General features: G+C 39.4%; 1 protein-coding gene across 4 annotated transcripts in view; it reads right to left on the minus strand.

Annotated features, from left to right (window-relative positions):
• Nucleotides 1-2,385: 2,385 nt before the first annotated feature.
• Nucleotides 2,386-24,778, minus strand: part of LOC104598214 (stress response protein) — a 46,673-nt gene continuing 24,280 nt past the window's right edge. For all 4 annotated transcript variants that reach the window (XM_010260137.3, XM_088891316.1, XM_010260138.3 and 1 more), the window contains 3 exons: nucleotides 13,222-13,363; nucleotides 13,081-13,127; nucleotides 2,386-2,906 (listed from right to left, as the gene is read on the minus strand). In XM_010260137.3, coding sequence (XP_010258439.1) covers nucleotides 2,685-2,906; nucleotides 13,081-13,127; nucleotides 13,222-13,363 — 411 coding nt within the window. In that variant the 3' untranslated portion in view covers nucleotides 2,386-2,684. The remainder of the gene's footprint in view (nucleotides 2,907-13,080; nucleotides 13,128-13,221; nucleotides 13,364-24,778) is intronic.

A 24,778-nucleotide genomic window follows, 5' to 3' on the forward strand; every position in this document is an offset into this window, starting at 1 on the left:
AGTCTTTAATAACAAGTATAGAACCAATGAAAAGTAAATAATCCATGTGAGGTCTTTAACCAAATTTATTGAAATTTTGATTTAACAACAAATATTCAAAATGCACCATAATTGGTCTTTAATTTCTACCATAATAATAATCATGTCTCACATAGGATAACAAGTGGGACCACACTTGAAATAATGGAAATGTCTTTTTGATATTTCCACAAGGTTCAAAGTATCAATACTTTGGAGATGGAAGTATTGCATATCCAGAACCATTGAGACTCTTTTTCTTTTGAGTTTGATAAATTTGCAAATAGATTATTACAAAAGAATAAAAAAACAAAGAGATATATAAGGATGGGTTTTAATGCTTAAGCCTATTAAAAGGCCCTAATTCTTAGTATTTAGCATTTGTTGACCCTGAAAACCAAGACATTATATGGTATGTATCAATACTTTGAACCATTATTTTTCCCATCACTCCATACACAATCCAATTAATGAATGTCTCAGTTGGTACAATCACCATCTTGTTTTAACAAAGACTCAACAACGAATCCTACTGCCACCAAGGTTAGGGGTTATGAGTATGGGGATAAGCTACCACAGTTGTGTAGCCCATTAAAATCAAATCACCTATATAGTGCTTATGTGCGATAAAAATGGGAATGCGACATCATTGTTCTATACCACTTAGGTGGCACTCTTGCATCCAAAGGAGATTGCCTTACCTAGATATATAAAATTTCACCTTCATGGATGGAGAAAGAAACATTGCTAGTTGTAAGTAGGAGGTGGTCGAGTTACGTGGGAATGGTCTCCTTGAAGGACAAATGAAGGCTAGGAGCAGAGAACCAACCAAGAGGTTAGGATAAGGGGAGTGATGGAGACGACTTAAGTAGGGGATCCAATGATAGGGTTGAATGAATGAATTTCGTTATGAGGAGGATCTTTATTTATAGGCATGGATCTCGAGGTACCGAAAGGAATGAGCCAAAAGTGATTGTTTTCTATTAGGAAAGAGAATATTACATCCGTTGTCGACCATTAAGGAGCATTACTAAGGTTTCGCCACGTGTTCTTATGAGATCTCTCAAGGGTTGACTTTTCTTTCACCTGAGGATTCTCATAATCTACGTGTGCTACTGCCTTTCGCACCTTAACTAACGTGGCAATTACAAGTGCAATTAATATTTAAGCCCAGTTCTTAATGAATCTGGATTCCTTAGCGGTCCAGGATTTATTGCAAGACCGTGCTTTTCCCAAAGTCACGCACATTCAAGGTTCACTGCAAAACCGGATACATATAAAACTCATTGCAGGTTTAACTAGAATCTATCTTGGTCTTGCATTAAGTGTAGGTTCATCGCAATCGTGTAACAAACCATGTGTTTATCGCAAACCTGCGATGTACTATAAGTTCATCACAGGGGAAAGATGAGCTATAAAGCGATCGTAAGCATCCATATGATATCAATTTATTGTTCTCTATACTCTAACGGACTCAACGAGCACTATGTACCAACAATAGCAAAAGGAGTGAGATGACCAACCATTGAAAAAATAAAGCATTTGATTCGTAGCAATATTTTCTCATTCTTCCCATTTTTGCTCAGTTTTTTTCCATCTTGGAATTTCATCTTAGATAAGATTGAGAAAGAATGAGAATAGAACCAAACATGGCCTAAACAACTGAATAAGAATCTTTTTCAAGACAAGATGCTAACAGGGGAGGGCATTTGTCACGAGCTTTGTTTGGCTGACTACAATGGCTGTTCAGCGTGGAACCAATGATAAGGTTCTTCGTCAGTAATAAAATACATGGAGTCCGCACCTTTTAGAGTGGGGCCCATGATCTTATTACTGGCGTGCAACCTTTTCATTAACTCCACAGCCATTGGGGTCAGTTAATCCGAATTCATTTGTCAAATTATAAAAAGTTAAGGGAGGCCTATCGCAAATGAGTATAGGGGTTATTTATCACTTACCCATAGTACGGGGTCTTTGTAATTTACCCTGTTTTTTTTTTTAACTCTAACCCTAGCCAAACTTCAACGCAAGATCAACTTCTATCAGGGCAAATGTAAGGCACTAAAAGCTGCTCGAATGGGCTTTGCCCTGACTGAAGCCGAACTCCTTCAACGCATCCCAACCCTAACAAATAGTAACATGATGCAGAAGCATTTTGAGCTGCATTATAATAGGCATTTTAGAATCATGGATTTGGAAATTGGTTTTGAATTTTGTGACGTTGGTAAACCAAATCGAGATGCAGACAATGCTACCAACCGTCCAATAAAAAGCTACTGATGACTTAAACCACAAATATCAGCGCGAACCATTTGGTTTCAAATCTGACAGTTCACGAACAAGAAAAATGAAACAAAAGTACAATAATTTGATATTAACCCAAGGGCAGTTTTATATACTGCAATTGCTTTATCAGTTATCTCCCAAGCTTAGTTGTATCATTCTGAGAATTTTGATCTTCACTTCTTTTTATTAGACATTTTTATCCTAACTTACAAGATAAATTTTACCAAAAAAAAGGCAAGCAAATATCTTAACCAAAGAAAAAAGAAAAATTTTTGACAAGGAAGAAATTCAAGCTCGTTTTGATAAGAACGGAGAAAGAACACTCCACTCATCCACCGCCAGGGGGATCAATAAGATACAAAGAAACCTTTGAGAGCCCATTAGCTCTTCATGCTCCCAAAGAATCTGGAAAGTGGCAAAGGGCCGTTGTTCTCTTCAGTATCGCTACTAGAATGCTTTGTTCTCGACTTGTGCTTTCTTTCCTTTCTTCTCTTTGACCTTGATTTGGATCTCTTGGTTTCCCTCTCATCTTCACTGCTGGAAGACTCGGATGATGAACTTGAAGACGAGGAACTTGATTCAGAAGATCTTCTCCTTGAATGCTGTAAAACAAAGTCCAGTAAAATCAAAAGTCAATGATGATAAGTTACCCTGAAGAAATACCAAGATGAATGACGGTATGCCTTCCTTTCTAACCAACATAAAGAAAGATAGGGTGACAAACCACAATTTACATATGGTTAACCATCAACCAATATTTTAACTTAAATTGCTTCAAAGCTCAAATGCTTTTAAGTCAAATGAGATGAGCCAATGGCAATTGTTCCCATCCACCATGGGTGTATATGTTTTTGTAGATGATGCGACTTAAATCAATCAAGTCTAAGTTCATCATCCCACTTGGGGCCCTGCTTTCAGGTGCCAAAAAGGCATCAAAACAACTTAACTGTGGTATCATACAATAGGATCCATCAAAGTCCAACATTACATGATATGTAAATGGTTTAAGAGCAATATGGCTAGATCAGATATATAGGTATATTTTTTTTATCTCTAAGATTAGAAAGTTCATATTTCTGTTTTTATTGAATTCTAAACATATTTCTTGATGTGACTGGCTTTACAATTCATAAAAAATTTATGCTCTGCATCAAGAGTCAAGACCTCAATTTCTTTTTTTTTTCTCTCCAAATCTGTTTATTTTTTTAGTAATCTTTAGGATTAAAAATTCTAGCCTTTTTTTAATTAATATGTTTATGGGAACAAGGGATGTTGGTGCCCCACTCCAATGGTGTATAAGAATTAAACTTTTTGTCAACTCAAGTCAAATTTTAAGTCCTATTATCATTTCTTTTCTTTTTTTTTAAGACAATTTCTTATCACTTTAGAGTTTAGACCACATTTTTCTTTGGTCTTCCTGCTCTTTCTTGCACCAAGTCACTCCTCACCTGTGCAGTCATTGGTTGTATATACATATAACCAAGCCATCTCAGTCAACTTTTCCTGATCTTGTCACTAAATGGAGCCATCGTAAGTCCTCTCTAGAGTGCCCGTTTCTAATTCTGTCATTTCTAATCTTGTTGCTCATTCATTTCAACATCCTTTTCTCAGCTATGCTCATTTGTTAGACACATTGTTTCTTTATTGCGTAATGTTCTACTCCATATAGTAAAGTTATAACTGTCTTGCAAAGCTTTAAACAGCATATCTCATGCACCTCTCCATTTCAACCACCTTTCCTTAATTCTATGGGCAGCACTCACATTGGTTTCTCTCTCATTATGGATGATTCATCAAAGATACCAAAGTGGTACTTTGAGGTATCTTCTAATCATCAATCTTAATTGCACCACCACCACCATCTAAGCCTTGTCTCTACTATATAGGGTCAGATACATGAGCCCTGTTCCACTATTCCATTCTATTCAGTGCCATATCCATTTTTAATTGCACCACAATTGTTACTATATATATATTTTTTTAATGAAATTGAATTATGTATATTCTGTCGTGGTCTGACTTATCCTGAAGCTTTTGATTCTAAAGCATCTCATTCATTGTTCTAGCTCTGCATTGAGCCCATCTATTGTCTTATCAATCAATACTATATCAGCAGCAAACAATATACACCTCTGGAGCTCCTCCTGTAAATGCCTACTTAATTCATCCATAAGTAATACACAAAAAAACGGACTGTGTGCAGACCCTCAATACAAGTTCATTGTGATTGGAACTTCTCTCATCTCCCCTCTTTGAGTTCTCAAACTAGTTATTGTCCCTTCATAAATATCCCTACTGACATCAACGTACTTGAAGCCCTCTTTCCTAAAACCTTCCAAATAACTTCTCAAAGAAACCTATCATATACTTTTATAAGTCAATAAATACCAAGTGGAGGCTTCAAAAATAAAAATAAATAAATAATAATAATAATAATAAATACCAAGTCGAGATTTCTCCTCTGTTCCCTTAACTTTTTGGTTGATTATTGATCTCCTAAGTGAAAAAATAACTTCCATAGTTGATAAAATCTCTCTAACATGATTCCTAATTGATTTTCTGATATACTAATTTCATGTCTTAAACATTGCTGAATCATCATTTACCAAAGTTTTATAACATGGCTCATGAAATTAATCCCATAACAATTGTTGTAATTGAATTATCACCGTTGATTTTACGTATGGGGACCATTATACTTTTCCTCCACTTAACAGATGCTTGGTTTTGCTTTTTTGTTTTAATAATCATGATAAGTAGCTTAGTCAATCATAATAATCTCATCTCATCCATACATTTCTAAATTTCTAATGAGATACCATCAGGTCCTAGAGCCTTTCTAATCTCCATCTTCTTTAAACTTTGGAGCCCTGATTCTACAAATATATCTTTGCTCTCTAGGAATATGGAGAACGGTAGTGATTTTTATAGCAGACTTCACCAAAACTGAACTGGAAAATCGAAGTAGAAAGATGGAAATCAAGCAAGCAAGTACTTGCTGTAATCTGCAAGTTTTCTGGCTGACACATTCAAATCTAATCACCTTGTGTGCTTGGCAGATGCCTTATAAAGTGTTGTACAGGAAGAAGAGAAAAAGGGAGAGAGGAGAAGAGAGACGAGAGGACTGAGAGCCCAAAAAGATACTGCAGGCGGCACAGTATGTTATATTTATACTAGGGCGACAACAACTAAACATAAAGAAAAGGAAAAGTACAATAGTACCTCTGCGGTACTATACATATATAAAATAACATCTGTTAACACTCCCCCTCAAGTTGGAGCATAGATATCAATCATGCCCGACTTGTCACATAGACCATGATGTCTTGAGTGGTGTAGTCCTTTTGTAAAGATGTCTGCAAGTAGGTCCTCAGAGCTGACATAGGGAGTACACATTTCACCTGTGATGACTTTCTCTCTGATAAAATGCTTGTCGACTTCGATGTATTTTGTTCTATCATGTAGCACTGGGTTAGCAGCAATGTTTATGGCTGCTTTGTTATCACAGAATAGGGTCATAAGCCTATCCACTGGAAAACCCAACTCACTCAACAGATTCTTTATCCACATACTTTCAGCCACTCCATGAGCCATTGCCCGATATTCAGCTTCAGCACTGGATCTAGCCACCACACTTTGCTTTTTACTTCTCCAGGTAAAAAGGTTTCCTCCTATAAAGGTGCAATAGCCACTAGTAGACTTTCTGTCATTTAGAGATCCAGCCTAATCTGCATCAGTATACACTTCAACTTTCAAATGCCCATGTCTTTGAAACAACAAGCCAGCACCTGGAAACCTTTTAAGATATCAGAGGAATTCTATTTTCAGATCTGAACCAATAACCCCACGTTTTCCAACACACAATATGTTTGTTCTTCCTTTCTACTACACCATTCTGTTGTGGAGTGTATGGACAACTACTTTGATGAATTACTCCATGCTCCAATAGATATGATGCTAGTTTTTTTTTTCAAAATATTCCCTGGCATTGTCCGACCTAAACACTTTCACTCATACCCCAAACTGCGTCAGCACCATCTGATGAAACTGTCAAACCAAAGGTGGTACCTCATCACGGGATCTCATCATATATAGCCAAGAATATCGAGAATAATCATCCACAAACAGAAGGAAATACTGATAGCCACCTAGAGAGGAAACATGATATGGCCCCCACACATCAACATGAACAATATCAAAAGTAGAAAAACATCTTTATTACTTGCTTTAAAGGAATGCCTATAATGCTTTCCAAGTTGACAACCTTCACACTCCAAACTAGACAAACTGACAAACTCAAACAATTTCGGAAACAAGAAACACAAAGAAGCAAAAGACATAAATGCCCTAACCGATTATGCCAAAGCATAAGCTGACCCACTGGCTCTAACTCAATACCCCTGCTGACATGATGACTCTTATGACTAGGAAGCGCATCAAGAAGATAGATTCCATTCACCTCACGACCGCTCCCAATCGCCCTCTTTGATTCTACATCCTGCAGAACACAATGACCATCAGGAAAAAAAAAATCACTAAACAATTCAAATTCTTTGTCAAGCTACTAACAAATAAAAGGTTAGTACTCAGTCTAGGGACATGAAGGACAAAGGGTAGGGTAACGGTGTCGGTTATCTTGACAGGCCCTTTCCCAGCAATGGGAACATCTAATCCATCAACTGTGGAGACTTTATCTCTTCCAAAGTAGAGGTGGTATGAGGAGAAAATGGTGGAAATGTTAGTCATATGCTTTGAGTCTCCTAAGTCTATAATCCAAGAAGGTCCCTCCTTACCTGTAATGCAAACATATTTTGCAGTGGCATGTGAACTACCTGTATGTGCAAACGAAGTAGAATGGCTACCTCTTGATCCATCTGTACCTTGATGTCTACTTGATAATGGGTTGGAACTGATTGTATCCCTCTAATTCAAAAATGCCCATATCTCTCCAAGTCGGCCCTCACTGTAGCTACTACAACAAACTCTAGGGAAGTTGTAGTAGGTGGTGTTGATAAGTCACCAGTCACTGCCATATTTACATTTCCCTTCTTGTTTCCAAGTCAGCTTAGCACAAGGTGTGGGTAAAGCTTCCAGGAGGTATCTCTGGTATGTTTAGACTTTTTACAATAGTCATAGATCAGATCCTTCTTGTCCTCCTTCCTAGGTTCATTCCACCCTTGTCTCCACTGAGCTTAGGCTTCACTGTGCTAACCATAGTTGACTACTCAAGACTTGGATTTCTCATCATCACATTCCTCCTACTCTCCTCTCTAGACACAAAGGCATATGCCTAAGAGAGAGTTACACCATCTCTAGAAAGAATATGCTGCCGTGCAATGTCATACTCAGGGTTAAGTCCAGCTAGAAACTCAAAAACCCTATTCTTCTCTACCAGCTTCTAATAAGTTGTTGCATCTTTGCTACTTTCCCGAACCACAGTCTCCAAATGATCTTATTTCCTACCATAAGGTTTTAAGAACTGAAAAATAAATAGCAACAGATTTATCTCCCTGCCTGGTAGCAATCACCTGGTTTCTCAACTGGTAGGCTCTAGCAACATTCTCATTCTGTGAATAAGTTTCTGCAACTCCATCCCAAATCTCCTTAGCTGTGTTAGCCCATAAAAAGTTTTTACTTATATGGGGTAGCATGGAATTGCACAGCCAAGTCATCACCATGTAGTTCTCATGTAGTGATGGTCCTAGCCCCGAAGAGGTCTCCAGCACCAATTCTCCCTTGTCCGATTTCACTTCCAAGTTTGTTTCCAACTCCACAACCCTCCATAACTCCCGAAAAGGATTAGGAAATCAATTTGAGATGAAAAGATAGGTATTTATCTCCTTCAAAAAACCTCAAACACCTTTCTAGTACCCTAGAAGCCCATCCCTCCAAACATTCATTTTTTCCATAGGAACAGGAGAAGAGAGAGAAGAGGTTGTCGCTCCCTCCAAAGGCCTCCAAAAAAGTTGGGACTTGAACCGCCCCCTTTAGAAAAACTCAAGGAACCCTAGAAAACTAGAGCGCCACTTCCTAGGTCAAAATTGAAGAGTACTACTAAATCAGGACTCTCCCCCTTTCTCTAGTTCTTTCTGATTTTGGTATTAAACCCTAGACCAGCTACAAGGGACTGCAAATCCACCTAAAAATCCATGAACTGGGCTTACCTGAAGTCTTCGATCAACCCTTTACCTCATCACGTAGTCGGCTGATCTAGGGTTGCATGATGGAGCAGCTCAAGAAATCTTTGAACTTGCTCTGGTACCAAGTAGAAAAGTTTTGATAACCTGTTTTGATATAAAATCTGTAAAAAGAAAGAAGAGAAAGAAGAGAGGAAAAGGTTTCTACTAGAAAGAAAGAGAAGAGAGATAGAAGAGAATGGGGAGAAGCCAAAAATCTAATATGACTGCCCCTTTCATTAGATTATATACTCATAAAATAAAGAGTGTACAAGTACAAGTATGCCCTTAGTAAGTCGGCCCACAACTCAACAATGTGATTTCAACCACACTACAATGGAGTCTAGTAGATCCAAACACACCAAACCATGTGAAATACAAAATACCACACTACTGAACACTCCCTTATTGGGCCTGCAGTAAAGCCCATTTGAACAAACAACAAGCCCTAAAAGAGTTATGCATGTGTTATAAAGGCTTAGTCTACAAGGAGAATACAAATTGTACTTCCTTTTGTCATGGACATGGAAACCACCTAATTATTTCAAGTAGTTTTGATCTTCAATCCTTAATAATCTTGACAATCAATTTTGATAAATATTTTTTGATAAACACCACTTTTGATTTTGATAAATATTTGATTATTGATCTTTACAGGTTCTATATGATGATCAACACTTGGAGATCATTAGAATCATTATCTTGATAATTCAATTTTTTATGTTAATATTTATGAGTTCTATATGATGATCCACATTTGGGGATCCTCAAAACCTTTGATCTTGATTAATCTTCATAAATTTTTTATCTTTAAGTATCCATCATGATAATTCTTTTAATCTTTGATTTTTGATGCTATATAATCTTTGTTGATGATGGTCTATGCTTAGAGATCATCAAACTATTGATCTTGATTAGCTTTATGAATCTTTAAATTTTAATCATCTATCTTGATAATTCTTAAAATCGTCGATTGTTGATTTTAACCTTGGTAAGTGTTATATGATGATCTACAGCTAGAGATCATCAGAACCGCTGATCTTAAACATTCTTTATAAATTGTTCATTTTAACTCATAATATTGATGGATGTTCAAATCTTTCGTTCATCATCATAATCTTTACATATTTTGTATGATGATCTTTAGGATTCTTAATTGTCAATCTTGGTTCTCATCTTTAAGTGTGATATACACCCAAAGATAGGAATGACAATCAGACAGGATTGGGGTGGGGATCATATTCCCCATCCTTGACCCTGATTTAGAAATAAATCCCCGTCCCCGACCCCAATCACCGCCGCCAGGGATAAAAATTGTTCTCTATCCCTGATCCCCAACGGAGGTGGATTTCCTGTAGGGACCCAAATCCACAAAATTTTTTAATTATCAGAATTTTTTGAAAAATAAATTTGCTTAAAATGGAAGAAATTTTAAAAATATAAATAATATTTTAAACATATATATATATAATCAAGGTCGGGGTGGGGTGGGGACTTCATTCCCCATCCTCGACCCCATCTAGTCAGGAAGGTCGTGTACCCAATGGGGATGGGGAAAATTGACATCCCTACCTAGAGATCACTACAACCTTTGAATTAATTCTTTGACCTTTGGTCGTGATCTACACCTAGAGATCACCTTAGATCTTCAAAGCTTGTAGTTATGATCTTAATATAGAGATCACCATGGTGGAACAAGAGTATCCCACACTTGTTTTGTAGGGAAAGGGGTAGGGACAACAACAGAACCAAGTAAAGCATTGAAAAACGAAGAGCAAGAAAATATCCCTGAGGACTCTGACCATATTCTATTATTTGAGCAAGACTAGCCTAGAAAAACAGCCAACAAAGAGAACAGCTCATTTTCAAAAGCCACTTCTGAGTCCCTCAACCCTCTCCTCAAACCCAAATCCCAAGAACCCTCATTCACATGAAAAGAAGAAATAACCTTCAATTTGTTTAAAGATAAAGAATACATAACTAGGAACCTATCCTTAAGAGGAGCATTCCCAACCCAATTGTCTTCCCAAAACAAAATTTTATTACCTGAGCAAGCATCATACCTTATGAAGGTTGAAAAGAAGGTAGGATTCCAACTATTGCTTTCCATGGGGATAAATGAGGGGCCCTGGGGTCGATGCCAGCATCCCATCCATTTGCTGCCATACCACGAATGCTCCCAACCACTTAATGCCACAAGCTCTCCTACTCTAAGAGTAATCTTCATAACCACTTTCCTAACAAGACTAGGTTTCTTAACCTAATATAACCAATGCCTAAACCACCATCCTCTCGCTTCCCAGTGACAATTTCCCACTTCACTAGATGATCCTTCTTTGATTCACCCGGTTCCCAAAGAAATCCCTCATCAGCTTTTCAATTTGACTTGCTACCTTAACAAGGATCTTGAAAGTGAACAAGAAATATACCGGTATGTTGGCCAGAGTAGACTTGATTAGAGTGATTCTACCCCCTAGTGAGATGTAATTTCTCTTCCAACTTGGTAATTTCTTTGTGATTCTTTCCAAAACTGGGTCCCAAAAACTCTCAAACCTAGGATTACCCCTAGAGGGAAACCCAAATATATCAAAGGCCAGTCACTTACCCCACAACCTAAAGATGTTGCCACAGGTAACACCTCTTCTTCTTGCCTATTTATTCCCGCTACACAGCTCTTATTTCAATTGACTTTCAAGTTAGAGACCCATCTGTAAAATAAAGAGATCTGAAGGAATTTTTCACACAAAAAAGCTGCCCTCAGATTCAAACCTGCATCTCATGCTTGCCAGCCTGAGATTTTATCATTGCACCAAGTAATGGCCCCATCTGTAAAATAAAGAGATCTGAACTCATAACTAATCCAGGCTTGATTTCTCCACTATATGATGCCATTCTGATTATCGAAATATAATTTCAGATCTGGTTTCACTGCTATACCTTATACACCACCTATTTCCGTACTTAAAACACCCAAACAAAACAAGTAACTAATTTTGTGGTATACTGATATACTAGAAACCAGACCTGACACTTGCTTTAAAACATATAACACCAAATCAGACTTCAGAATTTGGACTGGGAATTACTTGCTAATCACTGCTACAGGTAGACAACACACATGCATCACCAATTCTGCTATATATACCAGCACATATGTCTGCAATCTGTAATCAATTTCTAGGTGGGGTCTTCAGGAACTTTGAAGGCAGGGTGGTGACTTTTTATTCAGGGCCTACTGGAGTAGGAAATTCTTTGAAAGCTTAATTGAAGGCCTTGTTGCAAGACCTAAAATTAGAAAAGCAATTGGGTTTCCAACAGTTAGAGGTGGAAGGAGACTCAAAGTTTATTATCTCATGGGCAAAGTGCAGCAGACATGTTCCCTGGACATTTAGGCATTCCTTTAGGGAAGTGGAAAGTATTTCAAAGAATTGGCGAAACAGGATTCATGTAGCCAACCCCATATAGTTGGGATAAGGCATGGATGATGATGATGGTGATGAAACTATTTCAGAGGACTTGAATGTTCAATTTAAGTGGGCGAAAAGAACTGCAAACAGGATGGCGTCATGAGACAGGAACCATTTTGGGCATCATTGTAAACTTGTTATTGGGTTGATTATTAATCGCAATTTTCAGTTAATAAAATTTTCCTTTCTGATTAAAAAAAAAAATCAATTGCTAGCATCATTCTTCTATTACACAGTTTCTGAAAATTTAATCTCTTTTTATATAGCCACCAACCACCACAAGCATACCCCTCTTTGATTTCTCAAACAGAGGGAATCTTACCACAATCTCACGCACAGCACATCCACTGCTTTTGACCATTTAAAAACACACCAAATTACACACTGTTTCTGATCAAACTCTAATACAAGGAAAAGCACCAATACCATGTAATCAAATCTATGGTCTCTTATTTATAAAACATTAAGAAAACAGAAAATAGGAAAAGAAAGAAGAGATGGAGGAGAAGAAGAGCAGTTTTGATGGGGAGGAAAAACTAACTCCTACCTGCATCGGGTTGTTATTTATAAAAGGAAACTGATTGCATTAGGAAAAATTATTTTTTATTTGATCAATAGATTATATTAGGAAAAATTATTAATCTACCCTAAGTAAAATATGAGTGGATGGACATAAATGCCCTGCCACCCACTCTCTAAGCAAACATGTAGTATTCTAACACAACTCAAAATACAAACATAGACATACATACGTGGACCAATCAATCCATCAGTCACTATTCGATGGCCTGCCAAATCTCTCAAAACAAATTGTAGTAGGATTATGCTAGCCATCCAATAGATAGCATTACTCCATATTTTCAAATGATTGCTTAAGATCATGTAATACATGCAATGTTAGGGGAAATAATCCAAGAGAACCTGTTGATGGGCTGCAAAGTTCAACAAGATGGAATGCCATCTATGTCAGAAGTGCAGGAGTTAGCAGTTTCTTTGATATGTTGCATTACTAAATAATGCTACAAATAATTTAATCTAAGGAAAAAAATGCACTTTGGTATTTATGCATTTAACCCTTTTCACAGGAAAAGAAAATGAGCACATGAAATGGTATAGTTGTTAAATGGAAGAACCTTTCTCTTTTTGCTGCTCCTTTTCTTCAAATCCTTGTCCTTCCTATCTGCATGGACATGTATCAAATCAAGAAAAGAAGCTACTTAAAATACTACAAATAAAAAGAACTTAGCATACTGCATTTCTTAACTTACACTTACCTTTTTTGTGACCAGACTTACTGCTAGAATGGTTTCTCCCATGGGCAAGCTTGCTTGCCCTTTCAGCATCTAATTGAGCTCTGTATTCTCTCATCATCCTATCTTTATCTGCCTCCAACTCTCCTTTTCTTGCTTCATCTTCCTAGATAAGTAAATTATCGGTCAGCATGTGTAAAAATGAGATTCAGAATTGAAGGTACATAGTATAAACAACATGGAAACAGGGAATTATTCCAGCACAATGTTTTAAAATGTGGAGGGGCATGATGCAAGATGTTCCACTAGATGGAGGCATCAGGCGTAGTTCAGAACATAAGAGGCATAAGCCTCTCAAGTACAAGGAGGCATAAGCCTCCTAAAGAGGAGGAAGAATAAGAAGAGGAAGGGATTTCATTTTGTTTTTCTATTTTTGTTTCATTTTGTAGTGATACAGTGGACCAGACCTGATATATTTACGTGTGGTCCCATAAGTTCAGTCTTTTGTTGCTTATGTTTGCTTTCTTGTACTGTTATAGGTAGCAGGGCATTTTTGTCCTTTTACCTAATGTTATGTTAAACACATATAAATAATACTGCTTAGGGCAGCAGTAATGTAACATTTTTCGCCCATTTCTCTCTTCTTCTCTTCGATTTCTGGGTTACTTTTCAACCTAAAAGTTCTGCTAACAGCAGTAACTTCAAGTTGGTATCAGAGCAGGTTTAGTTCTGCTCGTGAATCTCATGTGAGCTCTTACCAGCCGGCTACATGAGATTTTAATAGGGCTGGAGATTTAGTTCTGTCCATGGCCTGATTCTTGGAGATTGGTGGAGTTCGAAGCCTTGCCCAGGACACTTCTGTTCTTGGAGATTGCCCAGCAGTCAGGAAGAATCAGAGAAAACTTATTTCGAGATGAGATTTAGGGTTTAAATCTCAGATTGAAGGTGCTGCCCAGAAGTTTCTGGGTAGTCCTTTCAACTCTCCTGAAGTTTGTAACAGGAAGTAGGGTTTTTTGAAATCTCTGTGAGGTGTGGCTGCCTTTTTTTGAAATCTACTGGACTGGGTAGTCTTTTCACTTCTGTCCCCAGCCTTTTTTATTCGAAAGGGGAGTTGAGTGTGTTCCTTTTCTTCTCTGTGTTGAACTCAGCATGGGATTCTTTGGGGGTGAACAGAAACCTACTGGCAAAGGTGTTGAAAGGGCTCTTAGTATGACTGATAACAACCAGTTTCAGATTACCACAATCAGGTTTGATGGTTCTAACTATTTGGAGTGGGCTCAATCTGCCATGATGGCCATTGGAGGAAGAGGAAAGTTAGGCTATGTGACTGGAGACACTAAGGAGCCAGCCAAGGATGACCCTTCCTATGCAAAATGGATTCAAGAAAATTATCTTGTGATGACATGGTTGTGCAACTCAATGCAGCCCCATATTAGCAGAAATTACCTTTGGGAAAAAACAGCCAAGGATATTTGGGATAATATGAAAGACTTACTCATAGCCACTTGATGTGGCTAGGGCTTATGAGTTGAAAACTGAAGTGAACAATCTGAAGCAGGGGGAGAAACCCGTATCAATTTATTTCTCTACTCTGAAATCCTTAGGGCACGAGATAGATCATCTTGAAACAATTAAGTGGGAGAGTAACAAGGATGTAGCAACCTATAATAAGTTAGTTGAGAGAAATAGAGATTTTGAGTTTCTTGCGGGTCTGAATTCTGATTTTGACATTGTTAGACAGCAGCTTCTCACTAGGGAAAATGTTACCATGTCTCAAGCCTACTCCCTAGTACATAGTGAAGAGAGTAGGAGGAAGGTTATGCTACAAAATTCTCAAATGGAGGTGGCATTAGCAGCTACAAGACACAAGTATAGTGGTGAGAGGGAGAAAGAGATGAAGAATGAAGGAAAGACCGAAAGAAATGTGTGTTTTGTGAATATTGCAGAAAACCTAGACACTCAAAAGACACTTATTGGAAGCTTCACCCCAATCTTGTACCAGAAAGACTCAAGAATAAGAAGGGAAATGCAAACACAGCTATTACATCAGATGGTTCTTCCCTTCAAGGACCTCGGTCTACTTCTTTGGAGGCCTTAGTTGCAGTCAGGGCAGCTTTGACTCAATTGGAGAATGAAGCTGGGCTTGCAGGATCATCTCAACCTATCTTTGCTACCATGGAACCTCCTTCCTCCACATCAGCCTTTGCCCACTCGGGTACAAGAGCCACTACTTTTCATGCCTCTACCCCAGGTAACACTAACCCTACTTGGATTATAGACTCTGGTGCATCATATCATATGGCAAGCTTGTCTTCATTATTCACTTCATACAGTCTATCTTCAGGCAGAGATAAAGTATCCATTGTTGATGGCTCCCTTGTTCCCATTTCTGGCAAAGGAAACATCAGATTCTCTAATGTCATTACCTTGTCCTCAGTTTTGCATGTACCTAAGCTTAGCATTAATTTACTTTCAATCAGTAGTCTTACAAGAAGCCAGAATTGCTCAATAACCTTCTTTCTTGACCATTGTATTTTCCAAGATCTGGTGATAAGGAAGGTGATTGGGATTGGTCATGAAATGAATGGAACCTACCTGTTTGAGCACCCACCTAGAAGTGATAAAGGAGTTGCGAAGCCTTTTTGTTTCTCAATCTTTGTTTAAGTCAGTTCAAATGTCTTTTTTGAAGTGTGAAAGTTGTGAGCTTACAAAACATTGTACCTATTTTTTGAGTAATAAAAGAAGCAACACTCCTTTTGAAATTGTGCATACTGATGTGTGGGGGCCATATCATATTCCTTCTATGGGGGGGGGGGGGGGGGTATAAGTATTTCTTATTGTTTGTCAATGATTACTCTCGTTTATCATGGGCGTTCTCGAGATAAGGTTCCCACCTTAACTCGTGTTTTTCATCAAATGGTCCTCACTCAATTTGAAGTTAGAATCAAAATTTTCAAATCTGATAATGCCAAAGAATACTTCACTAAACATCTGAATTCAAATTTTCTTGAGTATGGAGTTGTTCATCAGAGTACTTGTCCCCATACACCTCAGCAAAATGGGGTAGTTGAGGGAAAAAAATAGGCATATTTTGGAAGTTGCAAGAAGTATTATGCTGAATTCTAATGTTCCCATTCGTTTTTTGGGGGATGCTATTAATACAGTTGTGTATCTCATCAACCGAATCCCTTCCCGTGTTTTGGATAAGAATGCTCTTTTTTCATTATTGCATCCTGAGAAAGATTTGTACACCATCCCTCTTAAAGTTTTTGGGTGCACTTATTTTGTTCAAATTTTAGGACCTCATCATTCTAAGTTTGATCCTAAAGCTGCTAAATGTATATTCATTGGTTATGCACAGAATCAAAAGGGATATTGCTGTTATGATCCTAGTTCTGGCTCTCGGTTTGTGTCCATGGATGTTACATTTTTTGAGGATGTCCCTTATTACCCAGGTGTTTCTTCTCAAGGGGAGAACAATGAGAAGGATAGCCCTTGTCCTAAAGTTCCTCTACCTATTCCTATTCCTGAAGGAGAGTTATGCAATGAAGATGCTTGTCAAAGGTGTAGGGAGTTCAGAGTTTACCACAAGAGGTGGAGGTAGGTTGATTTTGGTGCTCATAATCAGTCCAGGTCAGTTCCTCTCTCCTCTGTAGTTCCAGATTCAGGTACTTCTCCCTCCTTGTCTGTTGATACATCACTCTCACCTTTTGATCCTCTACCCCCTCCAGATGATCTTGATCTTCCCATTACAGTCCGCAAGGAAAAGCGTCGGTGCACTTCATCTACTTCCCATTGCATATCTCAGTTTATCACCTATGATCATCTTTCACCATCCTATAAGTCCTACTTGGCATCCATCTCTATTATATCTATCCTAGGTCTATCCAGGAAGCTTTTGCAGTACCTGAGTGGAAGAATGCAATGGAGGAAGAGATGGGTGCTCTCGTTAAAAATAAGACCTGAGAGCTAATTAACAAGCCAGAAGGGGAAGAAACCAGTTGGGTGCAGATGAGTGTTCACTGTGAAGCATAACGTAGATGGCTCAATTGAAAGGTACAAAGCCCGGTTGGTTGCAAAGGGGTATACTCAGACTTAAGGCATTGACTACCTAGAAACCTTTGCACCTGTTGCCAAGATGAATACCATTAGAGTTCAACTATCCCTTGCAGCAAATTTTTCATGGCCTCTGTTCCAACTAGATGTCAAGAATTCTTTCCTTAATGGCAATTTGCAAGAGGAGGTGTATATGGAGTTACCTCCTAGTTTTATGATGAAGCTATAGGGAAGAAAGTTTGCAAATTGCAAAAGGCTCTATATGGTTTAAAGCAATCTCTAAGAGCCTGGTTTAATAGATTTAGATTGGTTCTTGAAAAGTTTGGTTATGTACAGGCCCACTCCAACCACACTCTTCATTAAGAGAAATGGTGCTTCTCTCACCCTTCATGCAATGTATGTTGACGACATTGTTGTGACCGGTTGTGATGCTGATGAGATTGATTCTCTCAAACAATTGCTTAATGAGGAATTTGATGTGAAAGACCTTGATGACCTGCGATATTTCTTGGCAATTGAAGTGGCCTGCTCTAGACATGGTATCTTCATTTCATAGAGGAAACATGTCCTTGATCTCCTTGAGGACACTGAGAAACTAGGAGTTAAACCAACAGACACACTTATTGAATTGAATCATAAGATAACTGTCGAGGGGGACAAACCTCTTGAAGACAAAGTCATGTACCAACGACTAATCGGAAAGCTACTTTATCTATGTCTTACTCGTCCTAACATCTCCTATGTTGTCAATGTTGTCAACCAATACATGCATTCTCCTAGAACCACTCATCTATTTGTTGTGGAAAGAATCCTTGCTTACTTGAAAAAATGTCCAGCTCATGGTATACTCTTTAAAAATAATGGTCATATGAAAATCAAGGTGTATAATGATGCTGGTTCGGCTGGATGTGTTGATGATAGAAGATTGACTTCAAAGTACTATGCATTTGTTGGAGGTAACTTAGTGTCATGGCGTAGCAAGAAGCAAAATGTTGTTGCCCATTCAAGTGCTAAGGCAAAATACAGGTCCATGGCTCATGGTGTGGCTGACGTGTTATGGCCGAGATCCCTTGTGGTTGTATTGTGATAACCAAGCTGCTATAAATATTGCTCACAACCCCATCCAGCATGACTGAACTAAACATATTGAGGTTGACTGTCACTTCATCCGAGACTGAGAGAAAATTGCTTCTCAAGATGTTTGCTTGCCCTATGTTGCCTCTAATATGTAGCTTGCCGATCTCTTCACCAAAACAGTCACCAAAGTCAAATTGGAATCAGATTTGTGCAAGTTGGGAATGATGAATATCTATTCCCAACTTGAGGGGAGGTGTAGTGATACAATGGACCAGACCTGATATATTTACGTGTGGTCCCATAAGTTCAGTCTTTTGTTGCTTATGCTTGCTTTCTTGTACTATTATAGGTAGCAGGGCATTTTTGTCCTTTTACCTAATGTTATGTTAAACACATAAATAATACTGCTTAGGGCGGCAGTAATGTAACATTTTTCGCCCATTCCTCTCTTGTTCTTTTTCTATTTTCTTCTCTCTTCTTCTCTTCAATTTTTGGGTTACTTTTCAACCTAAAAGTTCTGCTAACAGCAATAACTTCAAGTCATTTTATGAAATATGTTTTATATTAAGAAGAATGAAGTGCAAGTAGGGCTGGAGCAGAGACCCTAGCACAAAAAAAGGTGTCATGGAGGCTGTTTCGGAGCGAAGCCCCCTGCCCAAACTTTTTATCCCTTTTCTACCCTTTCTTTCTTTTTTTCCTTCTCTTTCTTTCTTTTTCTTTCTCTTCCCTTCCCTTTCCTTTTTTCTTTTCTTTCTTTCTTTTCATATGAGGTGTGCATGAGGCATACACCTCGGAGGCATCAACACCTTTGGCTTGCTCTTTAGGGTGTTTTGAGTGTGCCTCACCTAGGGGCTCCCACACCTTTTAAAACATTGTTCCTGTTAGCGTAGGGGTATTTCTGTCTTTATACTTATATTAAGCTTGCTGATCTGTAATATTATGTTAGAACCAGTGCTCCTTACTTAAAAAATGGCACATATGTATTTTCCATTATTCTAATAATAAAAGAACATGTCTGACCAAATGGGAGTTAGGTTTTGACTTCCAGTTCGAACCAGACTCTCTCTCTCTCTCTCTCTCTCTCTCTCTCCCACCTTTCTACGTGACTGATCTTAGACAAATAGAACTCCAAGGCAAGCCGAATCATAACATGGTAACAGAGCAACTTGAATCTGCCTAGATTTCTATTCTCTGCGCACCCAATATAGGGTTTCTCTTGGTTTTCCTGCATTCAACTGGAGATAAGAGAAAGGGCAGAAAAGGAGTGATCGCCCTCTCCCCTTGGAGGTTTCTATGCCTCCAGTTGTGTCTTGTGTGGTCAGTTGTTGTGGTTTCTAAGCCCTCCCCTAATCAATGTAGGGTTGATTGTGGTGCAGTGTGTGTCGTGTGTGGACTGATTTTCTTCTCTTCTGGTTGTTCCTTCAGTGATAAGGTAAGAGATTTCTATGCATGATTTCTGTTGTGGATCAACTAGGAAGTATGTTTCAGATCATATGCTGGGGTTTCAGACAATAGCGTTCTAGGGTTTATGCTTTTTTTTGTGTAATTCGAAGGAAGAGTTCTGATCAAATAGTGGTGAGATTTCAGGTAGCCGTAGGAGTAGGGTTTGTGGTGAAACGGGTACAATTTTCAGCAACAACAAGCGCTGAAATCAGTGTGACGAGTGTGATCTAGTAGTGTGCAGTGTGCAGAATTCAGTGATAATAGAATTCAGCAAGTGTGCAGAATCGGTGATAACAGAATGGGAGATAACAGTGATTGTAAACCTAATGTGATGGTGCCTACAAACTACCTGAATGTTCAGATGACCTCCATTAAACTAAATGGAGAGAATTATGTGCCTTGGGCTAAATCCGCCGAAATCTTTCTGAAGGCAAAGAAGAAGGTAAAACACAAAAGAGAGGAGAAACCCTCCACTGACTCTCACGAGTATGAAGACTGGGAGCAAGAGGATGCTCAGATCATCACATGGTTATGGAATAGTATGGAACCCAGGATTAGTGTAAATTTCATGTTTCTTGACACTGCCAAAGATGTGTGGGACCATGCGAAGAAATTGTATTCGGGTCAGGACAACATAACCCGAGTGTATCAGCTGTATCAGGAGTACTTTAATCTGCAACAAGGCAATCAGTGTCTTGAGTACTATGCCAGTATGAGAAGCATATGTAAAGAGTTGAATGTCTATCACCCTCTCACTTCTGATGTCAAAATTCGGCAACAACAGAGAGAATAGCTTGATGTGACTCGAATTTTTGTGGGACTGAAATCTGAATTTGAACCAGTAAGGGCACAGATACTAGGAGGATCAGCTCTTCCCTCTTTAGAAGAGGTATTTGCTCGACTCCGGAGGACTTCTATCGGATCTACTAAGAACTCGAATATCTCAGATAGATCTGCCTTTGCTGTGTCGAGAGGTCGTGGTGCTAGAGGTGGAGCTCAGGGAGCTCAGTTTGGCCATGGTGGTAGTAGTGGTCCGATGTATGGCCGAAGTGGCAATGGTGGGCCTACTTATAATCGTGGCGGTGGTCGTACTGGGGGCAGAGATTCAGGGGGAGCCCATGGTAGAGGGTGTGGTTCAAGCCCGAGGAGGTGCATTCATTGTGGTATGGATGGACATACCATTACCTATTGTTATGATCTACATGGTCCACCCTCAACCTGGGCCAATCATGCCGTGACTAGTGACACTAGTTCTAGCTTTAGACAGGAGAACCGTTCATCTGATCAGATACCTCCTCCATCCACAGATGGTCCCCTGAAGGAGATGGTGAGTGTTCCCCGTGATGAATATGAGAGGTTTATCCAATCCACATCACAGCAGAACACGACGACTTTTGCCCACTCAGGTATGGCTTGTTTGGCATCCACACCCAATCCCTAGATCATTGACTCTGGAGCCTCCGATCACATGACTGGAACTCCAAGTGTGTTTTCTTCCCTATCTCATTGCTCAACATCACAATCTGTCACCCTTGCTAATGGTTCCACATCCTCAATTTGTGTTGTTGGTAATGTTGACCTAGACCCTGTATCCCTCTCCTCAGTTTTGTATGTTCCTAAATTGCCTTTTAATCTTATGTTTGTTAGTAAACTGACCAAATCAATTAACTGCTCCATTACTTTTTATCCTTCTATGTGTGTTTTTCAAGATCTCAAGACGGGGATGAAGATTGGTGGAGGGCATGAAGCTGGTGGACTGTATTATCTTGACAATGGTGGAAGAACTTCAACAGCTCTCCAGTCATCTCTTTCTCCTCTCCAGTGGCACTACCGATTCGGTCATCCGTCGCTAAAAGTTTCGAAGTCTTTGGTTCCGTCTTTGAGTCAACTTTCTGTTTTGGATTGTGAGTCGTGTCAGTTTAGGAAACAACATCGTGTTCCCTTTAGGTCTAGGGTTGATAATCGTGTGTTGAGTCCTTTTTCTTTGATTCACTCCGATGTTTGGGGTCCTTATAAAGTGATGTCATATAATGGATATAGATATTTTGTCATTTTTGTCAATGACTTTTCAAGGATGACGTGGCTCTATCTAATGAAAGAAATAAGTGAATTGTTTACCATTTTTCAGAAATTTTATGCTAAGATTCGTAATCAATTTGGTGTTCACATTAAAGTTTTCCGTTCTGATAATGGCCGTGAATATTTATCCTCATCATTTCAAGAATACTGGACCAACACGGCATTATACATCAGACCTCATGTACCTACACCCCAAAACAAAATGGGGTGGCTAAGAGAAAGAATCGCCATCTCTTGGAAACAGCACGATCCCTCATGCATCACATGAATGTTCCCAAACCCTTTTGGAGTGATGCGGTGCTTACTTCTTGCTTTTTGATTAATCGGATGCCCACGTCCATCCTTGATGGTTGTTCTCCGTTTACAATCTTGTTTCCCGCCTTGTCTCTGTTTCCTCTTATGCCAAGGGTATTTGGGTGTGTCTGCTTCGTCCGTAATCTGGGTCCCGGGATTGACAAGTTCGATGCCCGTTCTCTCAAGTGCATCTTCCTTGGCTATTATCGGACCCAGAAAGGGTATAAGTGTTACCATCCTAGTTCTCGACGGTCCTCTGTGTGTGCTGATGTCACCTTCTTTGAGTCTACTACGTTCTTTTTGGGGTCCGGTGATGCTTCTTCCTCCTCGTCACCTCCTCCTCTTCCACTTCCCGTTGCCGATCCTCCTCCCCTTGTTCCAGTCGTGACCAAATCCTTGCCTCCAGTGCCACCACCTGTTGAACGCCCACCTATCCGTCAAGTGTATACACATCGCCCACGCATACCAGCTGCTACTCCTCCGGCTACATCACCGTCGACAAATCCAACTCTAGACCTGAACCCCACATCTAAGCTTGATCTCCCCATTGCCTTGCGGAAAGGTAAACGCACTTGCACCCGTCATCCTATTTCTACTTATGTTTCACTTACCTTTCCGCATCCCATCGCTAGTTTGTCACCTTGTTATCATCAGTAGTTGTCCCTAAAGATGTCCAGGAAGCCCTTGCCTCTCCAGGGTGGTGTCGTGCGATGGAAGAACTTTCAGCCCTTCATCATAATCATACTTGGGACCTCACCGTTCTTCCTACTAGGAAGCAAGCTGTTGGTTGTAAATGGGTGTATACAGTTAAGTATCTGCCTGAAAGCGCGATTGGTTGCAAAAGGGTACTCCCAAACCTATGGTATTGATTACACAGAGACCTTCACACCAGTTGCTAAGATAGGGTCGGTTCGTGTTGTTATCTCTCTTGCAGCTATATATGCTTGGCCGCTATATCAGCTTGATATCAAGAATGCCTTTTTGCATGGTGACTTACTCGAGGAGGTCTACATGGAGAGACCTCCAGGGTTTGTTGCTCGGGGGGAGGATGGTAAGGTGTGCAAACTAAGGAAGGCTATATATGGGCTCAAACAGTCTCCTCGAGCATGGTTTGGTAGGTTCAGTGAGGTGGTAAAGAAGTTTGGTATGAGACAGTGCCAAGTTGATCATTTTGTATTCAGTCATGACTCTCCAGGAGAAAAAGTACTGTTGGTGGTGTATGTAGATGATATTGTTATTACCGGGAGTGATAACATGGGTATTGCCAGGCTGAAGACTTATCTACAGGATCATTTTCAGACAAAGGACCTTGGTAAACTGAAATATTTCTTGGGGATAGAGGTAGCAAGATCTAAGTATGGGATTAATCTGTGCCAGAGGAAATATGTGTTTGATTTGCTGGAAGAAACTGGCTTGTTGGGTGCTAAACCAACTGAAACACCTATGGACACAAATACTAGGCTAAGCAGTGATATGGGTGAAGTGTTTGAAGACCCCGACAGATACCGACGACTTGTAGGTAAACTGAACTACCTAACCATTACTAGGCCAGACATCTCATTTGTGGTTAGTGTGGTAAGTCGGTTCATGCAGAAACCTCTGATTCCTCATTGGAATGTAGTTCTGAGAATTGTGAGGTATTTAAAAGGGGCTCCAGGTCGCGGTTTGATATACAAAAGTGGCGGAAAACTTGAAATAGAAGGGTATTTTGATGCTGACTGGGCCAATTCTGTGTCTGATAGGCGGTCTACCACAGGCTATTGCACTTTCCTGGGAGGTAACCTGGTGACATGGAAAAGTAAGAAGCAGACAGTCGTGGCAAGAAGTAGTGCAGAAACAGAATATAGGGCTATGGCGCATACTGCTTGTGAAATAGTGTGGCTAAGGATCCTTCTACAGGAAGTAGGGTACAACATCAACACTCCAATGAAGCTCTATTGTGACAATCAGACTGCAGTTCATATTTCTTCTAATCCGGTGTTTCATGAAAGAACCAAGCACATTGAGGTTGACTATCACTTTGTGAGGGAGAAGGTGCTGAATGGAAAACTAGACACTGCATACGTTAATACAGGAAACCAGTGGGCAGACTTATTTACAAAAGGCTTGAGTCGGGGAAGAGTAGACTACATATGTAACAAGCTGGGATTATATGATATATACTCACCAGCTTGAGGGGGAGTGTTAGCGTAGGGGTATTTCTGTCTTTATACTTATATTAAGGTTGTTGATCTGTAATATTATGTTAGAACCAGTGCTCCTTACTTAAATAAGGGCACATATGTCTTTTCCATTATTCTAATAATAAAAGAACATGTCTGACCAAATGGGAGTTAGGTTTTGACTTCCCGTTCGAACCAGACTCTCTCTCTCTCCCACCTTTCAACATGACTGATCTCAGACAAATAGAACTCCAAGGCAAGCCGAATCATAACAATTCCAACATACATTAAAGAGGCACACATAATGGAAGTCCAATACTAGAGATTGAAAAAGATACCGAGGTGAAACTGCAAACAGGTGAAGCTACAAAAGGAGAAACTTGAGGAGTGTAATAAGGTGCAGCAAAGAAATACTACAAGCATGAGAAAATTCAATGAGTTTATTAATGTGTTTGAGCTCAAAGAACTAA

The sequence above is a fragment of the Nelumbo nucifera genome, chromosome 7 (genome assembly GCF_055504915.1).
Source record: "Nelumbo nucifera cultivar China Antique chromosome 7, China Antique-T2T, whole genome shotgun sequence".
Taxonomy (NCBI): domain Eukaryota; kingdom Viridiplantae; phylum Streptophyta; class Magnoliopsida; order Proteales; family Nelumbonaceae; genus Nelumbo; species Nelumbo nucifera.